The sequence below is a fragment of the Oncorhynchus nerka genome, linkage group LG13, assembly GCF_034236695.1.
Source record: "Oncorhynchus nerka isolate Pitt River linkage group LG13, Oner_Uvic_2.0, whole genome shotgun sequence".
Taxonomy (NCBI): domain Eukaryota; kingdom Metazoa; phylum Chordata; class Actinopteri; order Salmoniformes; family Salmonidae; genus Oncorhynchus; species Oncorhynchus nerka.
Window position 1 is genome coordinate 74,462,204 of NC_088408.1, and position 21,300 is coordinate 74,483,503.

The window sequence follows — 21,300 nt, forward strand, 5'->3', positions numbered from 1 at the left end:
TGGGCCTGTTATTAGCTGTTTTACTGTAGGGCTGGGCCTTTTATTTGCTGTTTTACTGTAGGGCTGGGCCTGTTATTTGCTGTTTTACTGTAGGGCTGGGCCTGTTATTTGCTGTTTTACTGTAGGGCTGGGCTGGGCCTGTTATTTGCTGTTTTACAGTATGGCTGGGCCTGTTTTTTTTTTTTACTGTATTGCTGGGCCTGTTATTTGCTGTTTTACAGTATGGCTGGGCGTGTTATTTGCTGTTTTACTGTAGGGCTGGGCCTGTTATCTGCTGTTTTACTGTAGGGCTGGTAGGGCTGGGCCTGTTATTCGCTGTTTTGCTGTAGGGCTGGGCCTGTTATTTGCTGTTTTACTGTAGGGCTGGGCCTGTTTTATTAGGGCTGGGCTTTTATTTTTACTGTAGGGCTGGGCCTGTTATTTTCTGTTTTACTGTAGGGCTGGGTCTGTTATTTGCTGTTTTACAGTATGGCTGGGCCTGTTTTACTTTGGCTGGGCCTGTTATTTACTGTTTTACAGGGCTGGGACTGTTATTTGCTGTTTTACAGTTGGCTGGGCCTTTTATTAGCTGTTTTACAGTATGGCTGGGCCTGTTATTTGCTGTTTTACAGTATGGCTGGGCCTTTATTTGCTGTTTTACAGTATGGCTGGGTCTGTTATTTGCTGTTTTACAGTATGGCTGGGCATGTTTTTACTGTTTTACAGTCTGGCTGGGCCTGCTATTTACTGTTTTACAGTATGGCTGGGACTTTATTTGCTGTTTTACTGTATGGCTAGGCCTGTTATTTGCTGTTTTACTGTAGGGCTGGGCCTGTTATTTGCTGTTTTCTAGGGCAGTCTGTTATTTGCTGTTTTACAGTATAGCTGGGCATGTTATTTGCTGTTTTACTGTCTGGCTGGGCCTGTTATTTGCTGTTTTACAGTATGGCTGGGCCTGTTATTTGCTTTTACAGTATGGCTGGGCCTGTTTTAGCTGTTTTACTGTATTGCTGGGCCTGTTATTTGCTGTTTTACAGTATGGCTGGGCGTGTTATTTGCTGTTTTACTGTAGGGCTGGGTCTGTTATTTGCTGTTTTACAGTATGGCTGGGCATTTTTTTGCTGTTTTACTGTAGGGCTGGGCCTGTTATTTACTGTTTTACAGTATGGCTGGGACTGTTATTTGCTGTTTTACTGTATGGCTAGGCCTGTTATTTGCTGTTTTACTGTAGGGCTGGGCCTGTTATTTGCTGTTTTACTGTAGGGCTGGGTCTGTTATTTGCTGTTTTACAGTATGGCTGGGCATGTTTTTGCTGTTTTACTGTCTGGCTGGGCTGTTATTTGCTGTTTTACTGTAGGGCTGGGACTGTTATTTGCTGTTTTACAGTATGGCTGGGCCTGTTATTTTCTGTTTTTGTAGGTCTGGGTCTGTTATTTGCTGTTTTACAGTATGGCTGGGCATGTTTTTTTGCTGTTTTACTGTCTGGCTGGGCCTGTTATTTACTGTTTTACAGTATGGCTGGGACTGTTATTTGCTGTTTTACAGTATGGCTGGGCCTGTTATTAGCTGTTTTACAGTATGTCTGGGCCTGTTATTTGCTGTTTTACAGTATGTCTGGGCATTTTATTTGCTGTTTTACTGTAGGGCTGGGCCTGTTACTGTTTTACAGTATGTCTGGGCATGTTATTTGCTGTTTTACTGTAGGGCTGGGTCTGTTATTTGCTGTTTTACAGTATGGCTGGGCATGTTATTTGCTGTTTTACTTAGGGCTGGGTTTTATTTGCTGTTTTACAGTATGGCTGGGCATGTTTTTTGCTGTTTTACTGTCTGGCTGGGCCTGTTATTTACTGTTTTACAGTATGGCTGGGACTGTTATTTGCTGTTTTACTGTATGGCTAGGCCTGTTATTTGCTGTTTTACTGTAGGGCTGGGCCTGTTATTTGCTGTTTTACAGTATGGCTGGGCATGTTTTTTGCTGTTTTACTGTCTGGCTGGGCCTGTTATTTGCTGTTTTACAGTATGGCTTGTTATTTGCTGTTTTACAGTATGGCTGGGCCTGTTATTAGCTGTTTTACAGTATGTCTGGGCCTGTTATTTGCTGTTTTACTGTAGGGCTGGGCATGTTATTTGCTGTTTTACTTAGGGCTGGGTCTGTTATTTGCTGTTTTACAGTATGGCTGGGCATGTTTTTTGCTGTTTTACTGTCTGGCTGGGCCTGTTATTTACTGTTTTACAGTATGGCTGGGACTGTTATTTGCTGTTTTACTGTATGGCTAGGTTGTTATTTGCTGTTTTACAGTATGGCTGGGCCTGTTATTAGCTGTTTTACAGTATGTCTGGGCTTTTATTTGCTGTTTTTACAGCTGTTTTACAGTATGTCTGGGCATGTTTTTTGCTGTTTTTTCTGGCTGGGCCTTTATTTACTGTTTTACTGTATGGCTGGGACTGTTATTTGCTGTTTTACAGTATGGCTGGGCCTGTTATTTGCTGTTTTACTGTAGGGCTGGGCCTGTTATTTGCTGTTTTACTGTAGGGCTGGGTCTGTTATTTGCTGTTTTACAGTATGGCTTTTTGCTGTTTTACTGTAGGGCTGGGTCTGTAATTTGTTGTTTTACAGTATGGCTGGGCATTTTATTTGCTGTTTTACTGTAGCTGGGTCTGTTATTTGCTGTTTTACTGTATGGCTAGGTCTGTTATTTGCTGTTTTACAGTTTGGCTGCATTTTTTTGTTTTACTGTCTGGCTGGGCCTGTTATTTACTGTTTTACAGTATAGGGCTTTGATTTGTTTTACTGTAGGGCTGGGCCTGTTATTTGCTGTTTTACTGTATGGCTGGGCCTGTTATTAGCTGTTTTACAGTATGTCTGGGCCTTTATTTGCTGTTTTACTGTCTGGCTGGGCCTTTTATTTACTGTTTTACTGTAGGGCTGGGTCTGTTATTTGCTGTTTTACAGTATGGCTGGGACTGTTATTTGCTGTTTTACTGTATGGGTGGGCCTGTTATTTGCTGTTTTACAGTATGGCTGGGCCTGTTCTTTGCTGTTTTACTGTAGGGCTGGGTTTTGTTTTACTGTAGGGCTGGGCCTTTTATTTGCTGTTTTACTGTAGAGCTGGGCCTGTTATTTGCTGTTTTACTGTAGGGCTGGGCCTGTTATTTGCTGGGCCTTTTTTAAACTTTATGGCTGGGCCTGTTATTTGCTGTTTTACTGTAGGGCTGGGCATGTTATTTTCTTTTTACTGTAGGGCTGGGCCTGTTATTTGCTGTTTTACTGTAGGGCTGGGCCTGTTATTTGCTGTTTTACTGTAGTGCTGGGCCTGTTATTAGCTGTTTTACAGTATGTCTGGGCCTTTTATTTGCATTTTACTTAGGGCTGGGCCTGTTATTTGCTGTTTTACTGTAGGGCTGGGCCTGTTATTTGCTGTTTTACTGTAGGGCTGGGCCTGTTATTTGCTGTTTTACAGTATGGCTGGGCATGTTTTTTGCTGTTTTACTGTCTGGCTGGGCCTGTTATTTACTGTTTTACAGTATGGCTGGGACTGTTATTTGCTGTTTTACTGTATGGCTAGGCCTGTTATTTGCTGTTTTACTGTAGGGCTGGGCCTGTTATTTGCTGTTTTACTGTAGGGCTGGGTCTGTTATTTGCTGTTTTACAGTATGGCTGGGCCTGTTTTTTGCTGTTTTACTGTATGGCTGGGCCTGTTATTTACTGTTTTACAGTATGGCTGGGCGTGTTATTTGCTGTTATTTGCTGTTTTACTGTAGGGCTGGGCCTTTTATTTGCTGTTTTACTGTATGGCTGGGCCTGTTATTAGCTGTTTTACAGTAGGTCTGGGCCTGTTATTTGCTGTTTTACTGTAGGGCTGGGTCTGTTATTTGCTGTTTTACAGTATGGCTGGGCATTTTTTTGCTGTTTTACTGTAGGGCTGGGCCTGTTATTTACTGTTTTACTGTAGGGCTGGGTCTGTTATTTGCTGTTTTTGTATGGCAGGCCTGTATGGCTGTTTTACAGGGGCTGGGCATGTTATTTGCTGTTTTACTGTAGGGCTGGGTCTTTACTGTTTTAGTATGGCTGGGCATGTTATTTCTGTTTTATAGGGCTGGGTCTGTTATTTGCTGTTTTACAGTATGGCTGGGCATGTTTTTTGCTGTTTTACTGTCTGGCTGGGCCTTTTACTGTTTTACAGTATGGCTGGGACTGTTATTTGCTGTTTTACAGTATGGCTGGGCCTGTTATTAGCTGTTTTACAGTATGTCTGGGCCTGTTATTAGCTGTTTTACAGTATGTCTGGGCATTTTATTTGCTGTTTTACTGTAGGGCTGGGTCTGTTATTTGCTGTTTTACAGTATGGCTGGGCATGTTTTTTGCTGTTTTACTGTCTGGCTGGGCCTGTTATTTACTGTTTTACAGTATGGCTGGGACTGTTATTTGCTGTTTTACTGTATGGCTAGGCCTGTTATTTGCTGTTTTACTGTAGGGCTGGGCCTGTTATTTGCTGTTTTACTGTAGGGCTGGGTCTGTTATTTGCTGTTTTACAGTATAGCTGGGCATGTTTTTTGCTGTTTTACTGTCTGGCTGGGCCTGTTATTTACTGTTTTACAGTATGGCTGGGACTGTTATTTGCTGTTTTACAGTATGGCTGGGCCTGTTATTAGCTGTTTTACAGTATGTCTGGGCCTGTTATTAGCTGTTTTACAGTATGTCTGGGCATTTTATTTGCTGTTTTACTGTAGGGCTGGGTCTGTTATTTGCTGTTTTACAGTATGGCTGGGCATGTTTTTTGCTGTTTTACTGTCTGGCTGGGCCTGTTATTTACTGTTTTACAGTATGGCTGGGACTGTTATTTGCTGTTTTACTGTATGGCTAGGCCTGTTATTTGCTGTTTTACTGTAGGGCTGGGCCTGTTATTTGCTGTTTTACTGTAGGGCTGGGTCTGTTATTTGCTGTTTTACAGTAGCTGGCTGGGCTGTTTTACTGTTGGCTGGGCTGTTTTACAGTATGCTGGGACTGTTATTTGCTGTTTTACAGTTTGGGCCTGTTTTAGCTGTTTTACAGTAGGGCTGGGCCTGTTATTTGCTGTTTTACAGTATGGCTGGGCATGTTATTTGCTGTTTTACTGTAGGGCTGGGCCTGTTATTTGCTGTTTTACTGTATGGCTGGGTCTGTTATTTTCTGTTTTACTGTAGGGCTGGGCCTGTTATTTGCTGTTTTACAGTATGGCTGGGCATGTTATTTGCTGTTTTACTGTAGGGCTGGGTCTGTTATTTGCTGTTTTACAGTATGGCTGGGCATGTTATTTTCTGTTTTACTGTAGTGCTGGGTCTGTTATTTGCCTGTTTTAGTTTATTGTTTTTTTGCTGTTTTACTGGGCTGGGACTGTTATTTGCTGTTTTACAGTATGGCTGGGCCTGTTATTTGCTGTTTTACAGTAGGGCTGGGCCTGTTATTTGCTGTTTTACTGTATGGCTGGGCCTGTTATTTGCTGTTTTACTGTAGGGCTGGGCCTGTAATTTGTTGTTCTACAGTATGGCTGGGCCTTTTATTTGCTGTTTTACTGTAGAGCTGGGCCTGTTATTTGCTGTTTTACTGTATGGCTGGGCCTGTTATTTGCTGTTTTACAGTTTGGCTGGGCCTTTTTTTAAAACATTTTACTGTATGGCTGGGCCTGTTATTGGCTGTTTTACTGTAGGGCTGGGCATGTGATTTTCTTTTTTACTGTAGGGCTGGGCCTGTTATTTGCTGTTTTACTGTAGGGCTGGGCCTGTTATTTGCTGTTTTACTGTAGTGCTTTGCCTGTTATTTGCTGTTTTACTGTAGGGCTGGGCCTTTTATTTGCTGTTTTACTGTAGGGCTGGGCCTGTTATTTGCTGTTTTACTGTAGGGCTGGGCCTGTTATTTGCTGTTTTACTGTAGGGCTGGGCCTTTTATTTGCTGTTTTACTGTAGGGCTGGGCCTGTTATTTGCTGTTTTACAGTATGGCTGGTCCTGTTTTTTTGCTGTTTTACTGTATGGCTGGGCCTATTTTTTGCTGTTCTACAGTATGGCTGGGCCTGTTATTTGCTGTTCTACAGTATGCTTGGGCCTGTTATTTGTTGTTCTTCATCATGGCTGGGCCTGTTATTTGCTGTTTTACTGTAGGGCTGGGCCTGTTATTTGCTGTTTTGCTGTAGGGCTGGGCCTGTTATTTGCTGTTTTACTGTATGGCTAGGCCTGTTATTTGCTGTTTTACTGTAGGGCTGGGTCTTTTATTTGCTGTTTTACTGTAGGGCTGGGCCTTTTATTTGCTGTTTTACAGTATGGCTGGGCCTGTTATTTGCTGTTTTACAGTATGGCTGAGCCTGTTATTGGCTGTTTTACTGTATGGCTCGGCCTGTATGCACTGTGGTTGCCCATAGGGACAGTCTGGGGAGGAAGGTTGTTGAGACAGCCAATGCAGGAGATTCAGGCAGTCCCTGGTGTGATGGCAACGACTCAGGGCATGCCGCTGCTGTGTCAGGGCAGGCTGCTGCTGGGTCAGGGCAGGCTGCTCTGTGTTAGGTTCCTAGCAAGGCCAAGGGAGGGGTCGATGGATACTATAGGGGTCAAACTGAAAGCTTTGTTCAGTCAGAACACACATGGAAATGGGTTAGTGATCAATACTAATCTAGTATGTTGTTTTGGTTGTGTTTATCCTTGGTTCAGATGGGAGTGCCATCTTTAAGGGGTGCTTCCACAGACCTGACAACGTCACCCTCGCCCTGCCCATCAGCGCTGTCATCCAGAACATGTCAGTGGAGAAGTGTGTGGACTTTTGCACAGAGAAGGTGAGGAAAATGTACATGTTGTGATGTTAGATTTTGATGTGTGTTTCCTTGTTTGCTGAGGAAGAGAAAGAGATTAGCTGTGTTCGAATACCCATACTAACATACTGTATACTACATACTTAATGAGTATATACTACATAGTATATACTATTACTTAATTTTATTATACTGTAAACGAACATTATCCTTTCAAATGAGATACTAGGGCTGCGTTTCAAACTCATAAGACACACCCTCCTCCACTTACCCTCGCCTTTTGCCCTTGGGGGAATCCCCATGGCCATCTTTGTCGTTGGTCCAGATGTTAAGCCAAGCAAGGGAAGTTGGCAACATAATCCCCTCAGCCCTCGTTTTTGAGTGAGTTTGCGAGTGTACAATTATGTTCACTCCGGGCCTGAAACGCCCCGTAATTCAATTCGCGATGATTGTACATCCGCTAAGAAAAGTCAGCCAAAACTTAAAACCAACATTAATATGGAGTCAACACACAAGTGTAAGTAAAAATGAATGCAAATAAGTTAGAAATTGTGATACTAATGCACATGACGACTCAAACATGTAACATACAGTGGGGCAAAAAAGTATTTAGTCAGCCACCAATTGAGCAAGTTCTCCCACTTAAGAAATGAGAGAGGCCTGCAATTTTCATCATAGGTACACTTCAACTATGAGCGACAAAATGAGGGGAAAAAATCCAGAAAAAAAAGTTTATCTCAATACTTTGTTATATACCTTTTGTTGGCAATGACAGAGGTCAAACGTTTTCTGTAAGTCTTCACAAGCATTTCACACACTGTTGCTGGTATTTCGCAGACCAGAAAGTGAAGGTGGACGCATCCCATGTTTCCTCCGCGCGCCTGAACCAGTCGTCCACCGCAGGAGCCTCGGTCTGACTCTGATGCCAAGGAGCCAGAACCGGCTGATACCCCAATACACACTGGAAGGGGGTGAGGATAGTGTAGGAGTGGCGGAGTGAGTTCTAGGCCATTTCTGCCCAGGGCACGAACGCTGCCCACTGCCCCGGCCGGTCCTGGCAATAGGACCTCAGAAATGTACCCACATCCTGGTTTATTCTCTCCACCTTCCCGTTACTCTCAGGGTGAAAACCTGAGGTAAGGCTGACCTAGACCCCCAGACGTTCCATGAACGCCTTCCAGGCCCTCGACGCGACCTGGGGACCCTGATCAGACACTATATCCTCAGGTACCCCGTAGTGCCGGAAGACGTGTGTAAACAACGACCAGGATCGCGGTGTTACAATGGGAGGGAGGAAGATCGGTCAGGAAATCTACCGACAGGTGCGACCACGACCGTTGTGGAACAGGTAAGGGTTGTAACTTACCTCTGGGCAGGTGGACACTGGAGGGGAGCGGGTTCTGTACGTAACGCCAGCTCCCACACGACCGGCGCTACTAGGCAGGAGGCCTGGACAGTGCGTCTGCCTTCACATTTTGGGAACCTGGTCTGTAGGACAGTGTAAACACAAAACGGGTAAAAAACATGGTCCACCTTGCCTGACGAGGATTCAGGCTCCTCGCTGCCCGGATATACTCCAGGTTGCGGTGGTCAGTCCAGATGAGGAAAGGGTGTTTAGCCCCCTCAAGCCAATGTCTCCACGCCTTCAATGCTTTAACCACAGCCAACAACTCCTGGTCCCCCACATCATAGTTCCGCTCCTCCAGGCTGAGCTTCTTCGAGAAGAAGGCACAGGTGCGGAGCTTCAGTGGCGTGCCCGAGCGCTGAGAGAGCACGGCTCCTATCCCAGCCTCGGACACGTCCACCTCCACTATGAACGCCAAAGAGGGATCCGGATGGGCCAGCACGAGAGCCGAAGTAAACAGAGCCCTTAGGTACCCAAAAGCCCTGTCTGCCTCAGCCGACCACTGCAAACAAACAGGACCTCCCCTTCAGCAGTGAGGTAATGGGAGCAGCCACCTGGCCAAAACCCCAGATAAATCTCTGGTAGTAATTGGCAAACCTTAAAAGCCGCTGCACTTCCTTTACCGTGGTGGGAGTCGACCAATTACGCACGGCTGAAATGCGGTCACTCTCCATCTCCACCCCTGATGTGTAAATGCGATACCCTAGGAAGGAGTCGGCCTGCTGGAAGAACAGGCATTTCTCAGCCTTGACGTACAGGTCATGCTCCAACAGTCATCCAAGTACCCTGCGCACCAAGGACACATGCTCGGCGCATGTAGCGGAGTATATCTGAATGTCATCGATATACATCACCACACCCTGCCCGTGCAGGTCCCTGAAAATCTCTTCTACAAAGAATTAGAACACTGATGGAGCATTCATTAACCCGTACGGCATGAAGAGGTACTCATAATGCCCTGAGGTGGTACTGAACGCCGTCTTCCACTCGTCTCCCTCCCGGATACGCACCAGGTTGTAAGCTCTCCTGAGATCCAGTTTTGTGAAGAAGCGCGCCCCGTGCATTGACTCAATCACCTTGGCGATGAAAGGTAGCGGGTTACTGTACCTCACCATGATTTGATTGAGACCTCAATAGTCAATGCACGGGCGCAGACCTCCCTCGTTCTTCTTCACGAAAAATAAACTCAAGGAGGCGGGTGAAGTGGAGGACCGAATGTACCCCTGACGCAGTGATTCAGAGACATATGTCTCCATAACCACCGTCTCTGCTTGCGACAGGGGATACACGTGACTCCTGAGAAGTGCAGCGTCTACCAGGAGATTTAACGCACAATCCCCCTGTCGATGGGGAGGTAATTGAGTCGCCTTCTTTTTGGAGAAGGCGAGAGCCAAATCTGCATATTCTGGGGGATGCACACGGTGGAGACCTGGTCTGGACTTTCCACCGTGGTAGCACCAACAGAAACCCCTACACACCTCCCCGAGCACTCTCGCGACCACCCCGTTAGAGCCCTCTGTTGCCATGAAATGGTGGGGTCATGACGAGCCAACCAGGGAAGGCCTAGTACCACGAGAAACGCAGGAGAGTCAATGAGGAAGAGACTGATTCTCTCCTCGTGACTCCCCCGCATCACCATTGCCAGGGAGATGGTGGCTTCCCTAATTAACCCGGACCCTAATGGTCGACTATCCAGTGCGTGTACCGGGAAAGGTCTAACAGGAACCATGGGAATTCCTAAACTAAGGGCGAATACTCTGTCGATAAAATTCCCAGCCGCGCCTGAATCGACGAGTCCCTTATGCGGGGAAAACAGGTGGTTAACAGAGGACTCTGGATGAGAGTGGTGCCTACTCACCTGGGGTGACGCCAGAGAGCCCTGCCTGCTGCCTCGACTCCCAGAGGGACCAACCCAGCACCGACCGGCAGTGTGCCCTCTGCGGCCACAGATGGTGCACGTGAAGGCCCCTCCTCCAGCCTCCCTAAGCGCATCCTCTCCCAGCTCCATGGGCACCGGAGCGGGGGTGCTGGAAGATGGAACCGACAGAGCCCTCTCTGGACGTCCGCTGGTGACCAGCAGGTTATCCAACCGGATGGACAGATCCACCAGTTGGTCAAAGGTGATGGTGGCATCCCTGCAGGCCAGCTCCCGCCGGACGTCCTCGGGCAGGCTGCATCGATAGTGGTCGTTAAGGGCCTTGTCGTTCCATCCTGTTCCGGCGGCCAAAGACCGGAATTCGAGGGAGAACTCCTGGGCGCTCCTCGTCTCCTGCCTCAGGTGGAAGAGCGGCTCCCCCGCCGCTCTACCCTCGGGCGGATTGTCAAAGACTGGGTGAACTCGTCGAAGTGGTCCAACGCCGCATCTCCTTCTCCCCACATGGCATTTGCCCACTCCAGAGCTCTCCCTGAGAGGCATGAGACGAGGGGGGACACCCTCTCCCTTCCAGATGGAGCTGGGTGAACGGTGGCCAGGTATAGGTCCAGCTGTAATAGGAACCCCTGGCACCGTGCTGCCGTCCCATCATACTCCCTGGGAAGGGAGAGAAGCATCCTACTGGGATCGGATCCAGGAGGGGAGGGTAGAGATACCCCTGGTTGTGCTGGTCGAGGCCCTGGAGAGACTCCCTGTCTCTCCCAGTGGTCCATGGTCTGGACAACGCGATTCATCATGGCGCCAAGATGTTGCAGCATCGCCGAGTGTCCTCGGACACGTTCCTCGACTCCTCTAACCGGGATTCCAGCTCCTGCTGACTCCATGGGTGGTGTGGTATTCTGTCACGGGTGTGCGTACTGGTAGCGAAGTCAGGTGCAGGAGAGCAAAGAGGCGTACACTTTATTTAGGCAGGAGCAAACAGCAGACGGACGCAACTGCGTCAAAATCAAAAGCGCGAAAACAGTCACAAAAGCTATAGTTACCAAATAAACACGGAACATGGAAAACCAGCCTGGTGCATCACATAAAACACGTAACACAAAACAATTCCACACAAGGACATGGGGGAACAGAGGAATATATATACGCAATGTGATTAGGGAATGTAAACCAGGTGTGCGGGGAACAAATGACAAAACAAATTGAAAAAATGGAGCGGGAATGGCTAGAAGGTCGGTGATGTCGGCCGCCGAACGCCGCCCGAACAAGGAGACGAGCCGACTTCGGTGGAAGTCGTGACATATCCGCTCTCATCGGACTTCGGCTGCATATTTTCCAAAATTTTCTTAAAATCTGAAAATGTATGAAGCCATGCCCATTTCCTGAAAAATTGCATTATGGACCCTAAAAGCACTGAAATAGTGTCCACTGCATCTATACTTCGTATTTTGGCGAATTTATTATGTCATCCGGGAACTTTTGGCATACTAACTATATCCATACTATGATCAATAAGCATACTATATACTCAATTTACGTCAAAAATAGTATGGTTAGTGCGGTTAGTATGAGTATTAAGCACAGCTATAGTGTTGTGTGCATGTGTATCATATGCATATATCTTTCTCCCTCTGACATCCCACTCCTCCCTCCTTCCTGCCCTCAAGGAGCTGTCTCTAGCGGTTCTAGCTGGAGACAGGTGTCTCTGTGGGTTCCCCACCCCCCACTTCTCCCTCCATGAGATGGAGGATGAGGAAATGTGCCTGCACCGCTGCCATGGTGAAGAGTTTGAGAGCTGTGGGAATGACAAGTACTTTGTGGTGTACCAGACACAGGTCCAAGGTAAACGAGTCACTATGTGCCACTGACCTCATCATTCTAAGCCCTCTCTAGTTGTAATGACTGGATATACCAATCATTATCAATTACTATTACCAATGTCATTCATATTAAAGGATGGATTTCCATAGATTTGTATTGATGCTCTTTGAGTAGAACAGATTGGCAGAGTGCTGAAAGTGGTACAGGAGTGGCAGTATTTCTGACCATGAGCTTGTGTTGGGAGGGTGTTCTTGTGAAATGGCTAGCTCACTTATTTCACACCATCACACCATCACCCCCCTTCCCCCACGTGGCTGTTTTATCACACTTCTGCAGATGGCTGCTCAGATAGGCTGTGAGCGATGCTGCCTTTGGTGCTGTAGCAACTCTAATTACATTCAGAAGCAGAAATAGAGGCTCAAATAAACTGTGTACAACAACATACTGGTCTGGACCAGTCATACTATAAGGATACCATTAAAAACAACAGTCAATGCAACTCAAAAAAGGAAGCCTACTGTGTAGTTGTTTAAAAAATTATATATTTAATATTATTCACTGGCCATGTTTTATGTGACCTTTATTTTCTGCTCCAGTATGAGGAAGGTCTGTGCATCCCCAGCTGTCTCAGCACACATTACTGACTTGTAGCATCTCTTGCTTCCATAGCCCTTTACACACGTGCCCGTTAAACAGGTTGAACATGGCAGATTTGGGCTCTGTTAAGCACCTAAATTTGGCCTAGTGGCTGTAAGTAACATGCTATTAATAATGTCTGAGCTCAGGCTCTGCGCTTCACAGTGCTATATTGGTTTTTACATTATTTAAAAAAAAACATTTTAGTCATTTAGCAGATGCTTTTATCCAGACTGACGTACAGTTACAGATTTACAGTTAAGATAGCTAAGTGGGACAACCACATATCACAGTAAGTACAAAGTCAAAGCTAATGGTGAGAAGGGGTGCAGGGACTTTGCTGTCTGTTTTTATTACTGCGTAAACAACAACATAATTGTTAATTAATTTGTTTTCCCTCATGTAACCCTACTGGTTGTTCGGTTGATTTCTGAATGTAATGTACAATTTAGGCCTTTGCTTTTTACTGTGATTTTTAATGTTATTCCTTGCTTTTGCAGGTCTAATTGCTATTGATAGATATACAGGTTTGTGTTATTGATGGGTATAGGGACAATGGCCAATGTAGCCAGTTGGTTGTGCTCTGAGGTGAGCACTTGCACAGTGCTCCTGTTCTCAGGCTGTCCACTCAGGTGGTGTCGGAATTGGCAGTGCATCTAGCGTTATGCTTTCATGGCCTTGACTGGCTAGGGTCCTAAATCGATGGTTACGGTTTGTGCTGTTTTAATGAGCACGTCTTGGCCTATCAATCATTGTGGTGTTTCTCTTCAACATACTGTAGCGTGATTTCTTGCGTGCAAAATGACAATTGTTGTGTATATGGCTGCATTTCAGATATACAGTACCAGTCAAAAGTTTGGACACACCTACTCATTCAAGGGTTTTTCTTTATTTTTACTATTTTATAGATTGTAGAATAATAGTGAAGACATCAAAACTATGAAAAAGCACATATGGAACATGTAGTAACCCAAAAAGTTGAATTATATTTTATATTTTATATTCTTCAAAGTAGCCACTCTTTGCCTTGATGACAGCGTTGCACACTCTTGGCACTCTCTCAACCAGCTTCACCTGGAATGCTTTTCCAACCGTCTTGAAGGAGTTCCCACATATGCTGAGCACTTGTTGGCTGCGTTTCCTTCACTCTGCGGTCCAACTCATCCCAAACCATCTCAATTGGGTTGAGGTCGGGTGATTGTGGAGGCCAGGTCATCTGATGCAGCACCGCATCACTCTCCTTCTTGGTCAAATAGCCCTTACACAGCCTGGAGGTGTTTTGGGTCATTGTCCTGTTGAAAATCAAATGATAGTACATTTACATTTACATTTAAGTCATTTAGCAGACGCTCTTATCCAGAGCGACTTACAAATTGGTGCTTTCACCTTATGACATCCAGTGGAACAGCCACTTTACAATAGTGCATCTAGGTCTTTTAAGGGGGAGAGGGGGGTGAGAAGGATTACTTTATCCTATCCTAGGTATTCCTTAAAGAGGTGGGGTTTCAGGTGTCTCCGGAAGGTGGTGATTGACTCCGCTGTCCTGGCGTCGTGAGGGAGTTTGTTCCACCATTGGGGGGCCAGAGCAGCGAACAGTTTTGACTGGGCTGAGCGGGAACTGTACTTCCTCAGTGGTAGGGAGGCGAGCAGGCCAGAGGTGGATGAACGCAGTGCCCTTGTTTGGGTGTAGGGCCTGATCAAAGCCTGGAGGTACTGAGGTGCCGTTCCCCTCACAGCTCCGTAGGCAAGCACCATGGTCTTGTAGCGGATGCGAGCTTCAACTGGAAGCCAGTGGAGAGAGCGGAGGAGCGGGGTGACGTGAGAGAACTTGGGAAGGTTGAGCACCAGACGGGCTGCGGCGTTCTGGATGAGTTGTAGGGGTTTAATGGCACAGGCAGGGAGCCCAGCCAACAGCGAGTTGCAGTAATCCAGACGGGAGATGACAAGTACCTGGATTAGGACCTGCGCCGCTTCCTGTGTGAGGCAGGGTCGTACTCTGCGGATGTTGTAGAGCATGAACCTACAGGAACGGGCCACCGCCTTGATGTTATTTGAGAACGACAGGGTGTTGTCCAGGATCACGCCAAGGTTCTTAGCGCTCTGGGAGGAGGACACAATGGAGTTGTCAACCGTGATGGCGAGATCATGGAACGGGCAGTCCTTCCCGGGAGGAAGAGCAGCTCCGTCTTGCCGAGGTTCAGCTTGAGGTGATGATCCGTCATCCACACTGATATGTCTGCCAGACATGCAGAGATGCGATTCGCCACCTGGTCGTCAGAAGGGGGAAAGGAGAAGATTAATTGTGTGTCGTCTGCATAGCAATGATAAGAGAGACCATGTGAGGTTATGACAGAGCCAAGTGACTTGGTGTATAGCGAGAATAGGAGAGGGCCTAGAACAGAGCCCTGGGGGACACCAGTGGTGAGAGCACGTGGTGAGGAGACGGATTCTCGCCACGCCACCTGGTAGGAGCGACCTGTCAGGTAGGACGCAATCCAAGCGTGGGCCGCGCCGGAGATGCCCAACTTGGAGAGGGTGGAGAGGAGGATCTGATGGTTCACAGTATCGAAGGCAGCCGATAGGTCTAGAAGGATGAGAGCAGAGGAGAGAGAGTTAGCTTTAGCAGTGCGGAGCGCCTCCGTGATACAGAGAAGAGCAGTCTCAGTTGAATGACTAGTCTTGAAACCTGACTGATTTGGATCAAGAAGGTCATTCTGAGAGAGATAGCGGGAGAGCTGGCCAAGGACGGCACGTTCAAGAGTTTTGGAGAGAAAAGAAAGAAGGGATACTGGTCTGTAGTTGTTGACATCGGAGGGATCGAGTATAGGTTTTTTCAGAAGGGGTGCAACTCTCGCTCTCTTGAAGACGGGAGGGACGTAGCCAGCGGTCAGGGATGAGTTGATGAGCGAGGTGAGGTAAGGGAGAAGGTCACCGGAGATGGTCTGGAGAAGAGAGGAGGGGATAGGGTCAAGCGGGCAGGTTTTTGGGCGGCCGGCCGTCACAAGACGCGAGATGTCATCTGGAGAGAGAGGGGAGAAAGAGGTCAGAGCACAGGGTAGGGCAGTGTGAGCAGAACCAGCGGTGTCGTTTGACTTAGCAAACGAGGATCGGATGTCGTCGACCTTCTTTTCAAAATGGTTGACGAAGTCATCTGCAGAGAGGGAGGAGGGGGAGGGGGAGGAGGATGCAAGAGGGAGGAGAAGGTGGCAAAGAGCTTCCTAGGGTTAGAGGCAGATGCTTGGAATTTAGAGTGGTAGAAAGTGGCTTTAGCAGCAGAGACAGAGGAGGAAAATGTAGAGAGGAGGGAGTGAAAGGATGCCAGGTCCGGGAGGCGAGTTTTCCTCCATTTCCGCTCGGCTGCCCGGAGCCCTGTTCTGTGAGCTCGCAATGAGTCGTCGAGCCACGGAGCGGGAGGGGAGGACCGAGCCGGCCTGGAGGATAGGGGACATAGAGAGTCAAAGGATGCAGAAAGGGAGGAGAGGAGGGTTGAGGAGGCAGAATCAGGAGATAGGTTGGAGAAGGTTTGAGCAGAGGGAAGAGATGATAGGATGGAAGAGGAGAGAGTAGCGGGGGAGAGAGAGCGAAAGGATACCATGGGTAGGGGCAGTGTGGGAAGTGTTGGATACCATCGGAGACTTGGAGGAGGCAATGAGGTTGTGGAGGAACAGGGAAGTGTTAGGGGGATGAGAGTCGAGGAAAGAAGGAGGCAGAGAGGAATGAGTCAAAGGTAGACGTGGGGAGGTTAAAGTCGCCCAGAACTGTGAGAGGTGAGCCGTCCTCAGGAAAGGAGCTTATCAAGGCATCAAGCTCATTGATGAACTCTCCGAGGGAACCTGGAGGGCGATAAATGATAAGGATGTTAAGCTTGAAAGGGCTGGTAACTGTGACAGCATGGAATTCAAAGGAGGCGATAGACAGATGGGTAAGGGGAGAAAGAGAGAATGACCACTTGGGAGAGATGAGGATCCCGGTGCCACCACCCCGCTGACCAGAAGCTCTCGGGGTGTGCGAGAGCACGTGGGCGGACGAAGAGAGAGCAGTAGGAGTAGCGGTGTTGTCTGTGGTGATCCATGTTTCCGTCAGAGCCAAGAAGTCGAGGGACTGGAGGGGGGCATAGGCTGAGATGAACTCTGCCTTGTTGGCCGCAGATCGGCAGTTCCAGAGGCTACCGGAGACCTGGAACTCCACGTGGGTCGTGCGCGCTGGGACCACCAGATTAGGGTGGCCGCGGCCATGCGGTGTGGAGCGTTTGTATGGTCTGTGCAGAGAGGAGAGAACAGGGATAGACAGACACATAGTTGACAGGCTAGAGAAGAGGCTACGCTAATGCAGAGGAGATTGGAATGACAAGTGGACTACACGTCTCAAATGTTCAGAAAGTTAAGCTTACGTAGCAAGAATCTAATTGACTAAAATGATTAAAATGATACAGTACTGCTGGGGTAGGCTAGCTGCGTTGTTGACACTACCCTAATCAAGTCGTACCGTTGAGTGTGAAGTTTCTACAATGCTGCTTTTCGGGAGCTAGCTGGCTAGCTAGCAGTGTTGGTTACGTTACGTTGCGTTAGGACACATATGTCAGAGTCAAGGCCCGCGGGCCACATCCGGCCCGCAAGAAGGTTTTTACGGCCCCTGGGATGATCTTGATTTATTATTAGAACCGGCCCGCAGCAAGCCGGCAGCCCGCAGATCTTTTACACGCACCAATACTACATTTCCCACAATGCAAAGGTGACGCACCGAGCAGTAGGCTGCTTCATTTCAATATTTATTGGCACAGCAGTCGTCAGCATCACAGTAAAATTAACTTTCAGATACCCATCAAAAATGGCAAAACGGAAGGTGGATACTGAGAACCGGGGGTTTCAAACAAGGTGGGAGTCGGAGTATATGTTCACGAAGGTAGCTGGAAAACCTGTGTGTCTTCTGTGTGGAGAAAGTGTGGCGGTACTGAAAGAGTATAATCTGAGACGACATTATGAAACGAAACACGCGGACAAAAACAAGAATATGGACATGGAACAAAGGCTACAAAAGGCAGAGGAATTAAAACGAGGCCTCAAATCTCGACAGGCTCTGTTCAAAAAAGCCAAATCACAAGGCCAGGCTGCTGTCAAGGCCAGTTTTATTTTGGCAGAAGAGATCGCTAAATCAGCCCGGCCATTTACGGAGGGGATTTCATCAAAAACTGCATGATTAAAGTTTGTGACGAAGTTTGCCCAGAAAAAGGCAACTCTTTTTAAATGTGAGTCTGAGCAGAAACACCATTGCCGAGAGAGTAGACCAGTTGTCCATCAATCTAAAAGAGCAGCTTGTGAAAAAGGGAAAAGATTTTATTGCATATTCCTTGGCTGTGGATGAGAGCACCGACATTTCTGACATTGCCCAGTTGTCAATTTTCATCCGCGGAGTGGACTCCAACCTAAGCGTGACAGAGGAGTTTTTGGCTTTACGTCCTATGCATGGCACAACTACGGGGCATGATTTGTATGAAGAGGTGTCAAGATGTGTAAATGAGATGGAGCTGCCTTGGGAAAAACTCGTGGGTTTGACAACCAACGGAGCACCTGCGATGTGTGGACACAGGAGCGGACTGGTGGCGAAGATACGGGAAAAGATGCAAGAGGAAAACGCGACAGGTGAGCTGACAGCTTATCATTGTATCATACACCAGGAAGCGTTGTGCGGTAAAGCCTTGAAAATGGAGCATGTAATGAGCATCATCACGCGCACAGTTAACTTTATCAGAGCCAAAGGTTTGAATCACCGCCAGTTCAAGACATTTCTGACGGAGTTAGAAACGGAGCATGGTGATTTGCCTTATCACACAGAGGTGCGATGGCTAAGCCAGGGAAAGGTGCTTCAAAGATGTTTCGAGCTTCGTGAGGAGATTTGTCTGTTCTTGGACAGCAAAGGGAAAGACACAACACAACTCCGAGACGAAATGTTTCTGTGTGAAATGGCTTTTCTGTGTGACATTACGAGTCATCTGAATGCAATAAACTTGCAGCTGCAGGGTCGGGATCGTGTCATCTCTGATATGTACAGTACAGTGAAGGCATTTAAAACCAAACTGACTCTGTGGGAGACGCAGATGCGGAAAGAAAATTTGAGCCACTTTCCCAGCTGCCAGACCATGAAAGAGAAGCTCTCTACCAGTGCGTTCCCGAGCACACAGTTGGCTGATAAAATAGGTATGCTTGCCGCTGACTTTCGACGCCGATTTGCTGACTTTGAAGCACAAAAAGCAGGTTGGAACTGCTCGGTAACCCATTTGCTGTTGACGTGGAAAGCTCACCACCAAACCTCCAAATGGAGTTGATTGACCTCCAATGCAATGATGCACTGAGGGCAAAATATGCGGCAGTGGGTGCTGCGGAGTTCGCCCGTTTCCTCCCCGGCACAATGCCCCAGCTGCGCATCCAGGCTGCTCAAACGTTGTCTATGTTTGGCAGCACATACCTGTGTGAACAACTGTTTTCTTTGATGAACCTGAACAAAACATCACACAGAAGTCGACTTACTGCTGAACACCTCCACTCAATTCTGAGGATTTCTTCAGCTCAGAGCCTTACCCCGAACATTGATGAACTTGTGGAAAAGATGGGACACCACCAAGTATCACCCTCAACCTCAAACAAGTGAACATTACTGTGCAATCACATATTTAGAGTTTTTACTCAGTTCAAGTTTAAAAGTTAAAATTTAATATTTGTTTTCACTGCATGTTACTTCTCCTTAAACAAAGTGTTGTTTTTGATTAATAGATTTTTGCACTTTATTTTTTTGTATTTCAATCCAATTATATTTTAAAAATATTTCAGTTGAGTGGATGATAGAAAATTGCTATTATTGTTTTTTCTTTGAAGTAAATTTAGCCCACTTTTGCTAAAATAGAAAATATAGTCTACTGATGGTGCCTTGAATACCGGTTTCTTTCATTTAATGTTCATGTTATGGGGATATTTATATAAAGGAAATTTGTCTTTTGTGTCTGTTGAAAATTAAAGATTACTGACAGAGCCATAAGAAAATATTGCTTTATTTATCTGATCATATTGTAATATATTTGTTAGGTTTTCAGTAGGTTCAATTAGGTTCACTAGACTATATGCGTCATTTAAACATTTTTCAATGAACATTCGAACAGTCCGGCCCTCGTCTTGTAGCTGATTTTTTTATTTGGCCCTCCGTCCATTTGACTTTGACACCCCTGCGTTAGGAGAACGACAATAGCTGGCTAGCTAACCTAGAAAATCGCTCTAGACTACACAATTATCTTTGAAACAAAGACGGCTATGTAGCTAGCTATGTAGCTAGCTACGATCAAACAAATCACACCGTTGGGACTGTAATGAAATGAAATGAAAATGTGATACTACCTGTGGAGCGAAGCGGAATGCGACCGGAATGCGAAAGTTCTATTCAGTAGACGTAGTCCCACTAAGCGCAAACCAGATGGGATGACGTATCTCTGCAGAATATTGTGGTAGCCATGCTGGTTAAGTGTGCCTTGAATTCTAAATAAATGACGGACAGTGTCACCAGCAATGCACCTCCACACCATCATACCTCCTCCTCCATGATTCACGGTGGAAACCACACATGTGGAGATCATCTGTTCACCTACTCTGCGTCTCACAAAGACACAGCGGTTGGAGCCAAAAATCTAAAGTTTGGACTCATCAGACCAAAGGATAGATTTCCACTGGTCTAATGTCCATTGCTCATGGTTCTTGGCCCAAGCAAGTCTCTTCTTTATATTGGTGTCCTTTAGTAGTGGTTTCTTTGCAGCAATTTGACCATGAAGGCCTGATTCAGGCAGTCTCCTCTGAACAGTTGATGTTGAAAGGTGTCTGTTACTTGAACTCTGTGAAATATTTATTTGGAATGCAATCTGAGGTGCAGTCAACTCTAATGAACTTATTCTCTGCAGCAGAGATAACTCTGGGTCTTCCTTTTCTGACAGTCCTCATGAGATCCAGTTTCATCAAAGCGCTTGATGGTTTTTGCGACTGCACTTGAAGAAACTTTCAAAGTTCTTGACCTTTTCCAGATTGACTGACCTAGTGATGGATCGTTTCTCTTTGCTTATTTGAGCTGTTCTTACCATAATATAGACGTGGTCTTTTATCAAATAGGGCTATCTTCTGTATACCCCCCAACCTTGTCACAACACAACTGATTAGCTCAAACGCAACTTCTTGACGCTACCCATCCCTTTAGCGGGATAATTGTCATCAACAACCACTGAATTGCACAGCGCCACATTCAAATAATATTACTAAAAATATTTATATTCATGAAATCACAAGTGCAATATTGCAAAACAACTTTTGTTAATCCACCTGTCGTCTCAGATTTTGAAAATATGCTTTACAGCGAAAGCAATCCAAGCGTTTGTGTAAGTTTATCGATCGCTCGACAAAACATTATGTACACTTAGCATCAAGTAGCTTGGTCACGAAAATCAGAAAAGCAATCAAATTAATCGTTTAATCGTTTGATGATCTTCGGATGTTTTCACTCACGAGACTCCCAGTTACACAATAAATGTTCCTTTTGTTTCATAAAGATTATTTTATATCCAAAATACCTCTGTTTGTTTGGCGCGTTATGTTCAGAAATCCACAGGAAAGAGCGGTCACGACAACGCAGACGAAAATTCCAAATAATGTCCGCAATGTCCACAGAAACATGTCAAACGTTTTTTATAATCAATCCTCAGGTTGTTTTTAAAATATATAATCGATAATATATAAACTGCAACTGTCTATCAGTAGGAGAGGGAGAGGCAATGGCTATTTAG

The 21,300-nt window shown here is 46.4% G+C and overlaps 1 protein-coding gene across 1 annotated transcript in view; it reads left to right on the forward strand.

The window, feature by feature from the left end:
• wscd2 (WSC domain containing 2) overlaps positions 1-21,300 on the forward strand; it is a 162,148-nt gene that overhangs the window by 131,703 nt on the left and 9,145 nt on the right. Inside the window, 2 exon segments of the mRNA XM_065026674.1 lie at positions 6,659-6,780; positions 11,702-11,876. Coding sequence (XP_064882746.1) covers positions 6,659-6,780; positions 11,702-11,876 — 297 coding nt within the window.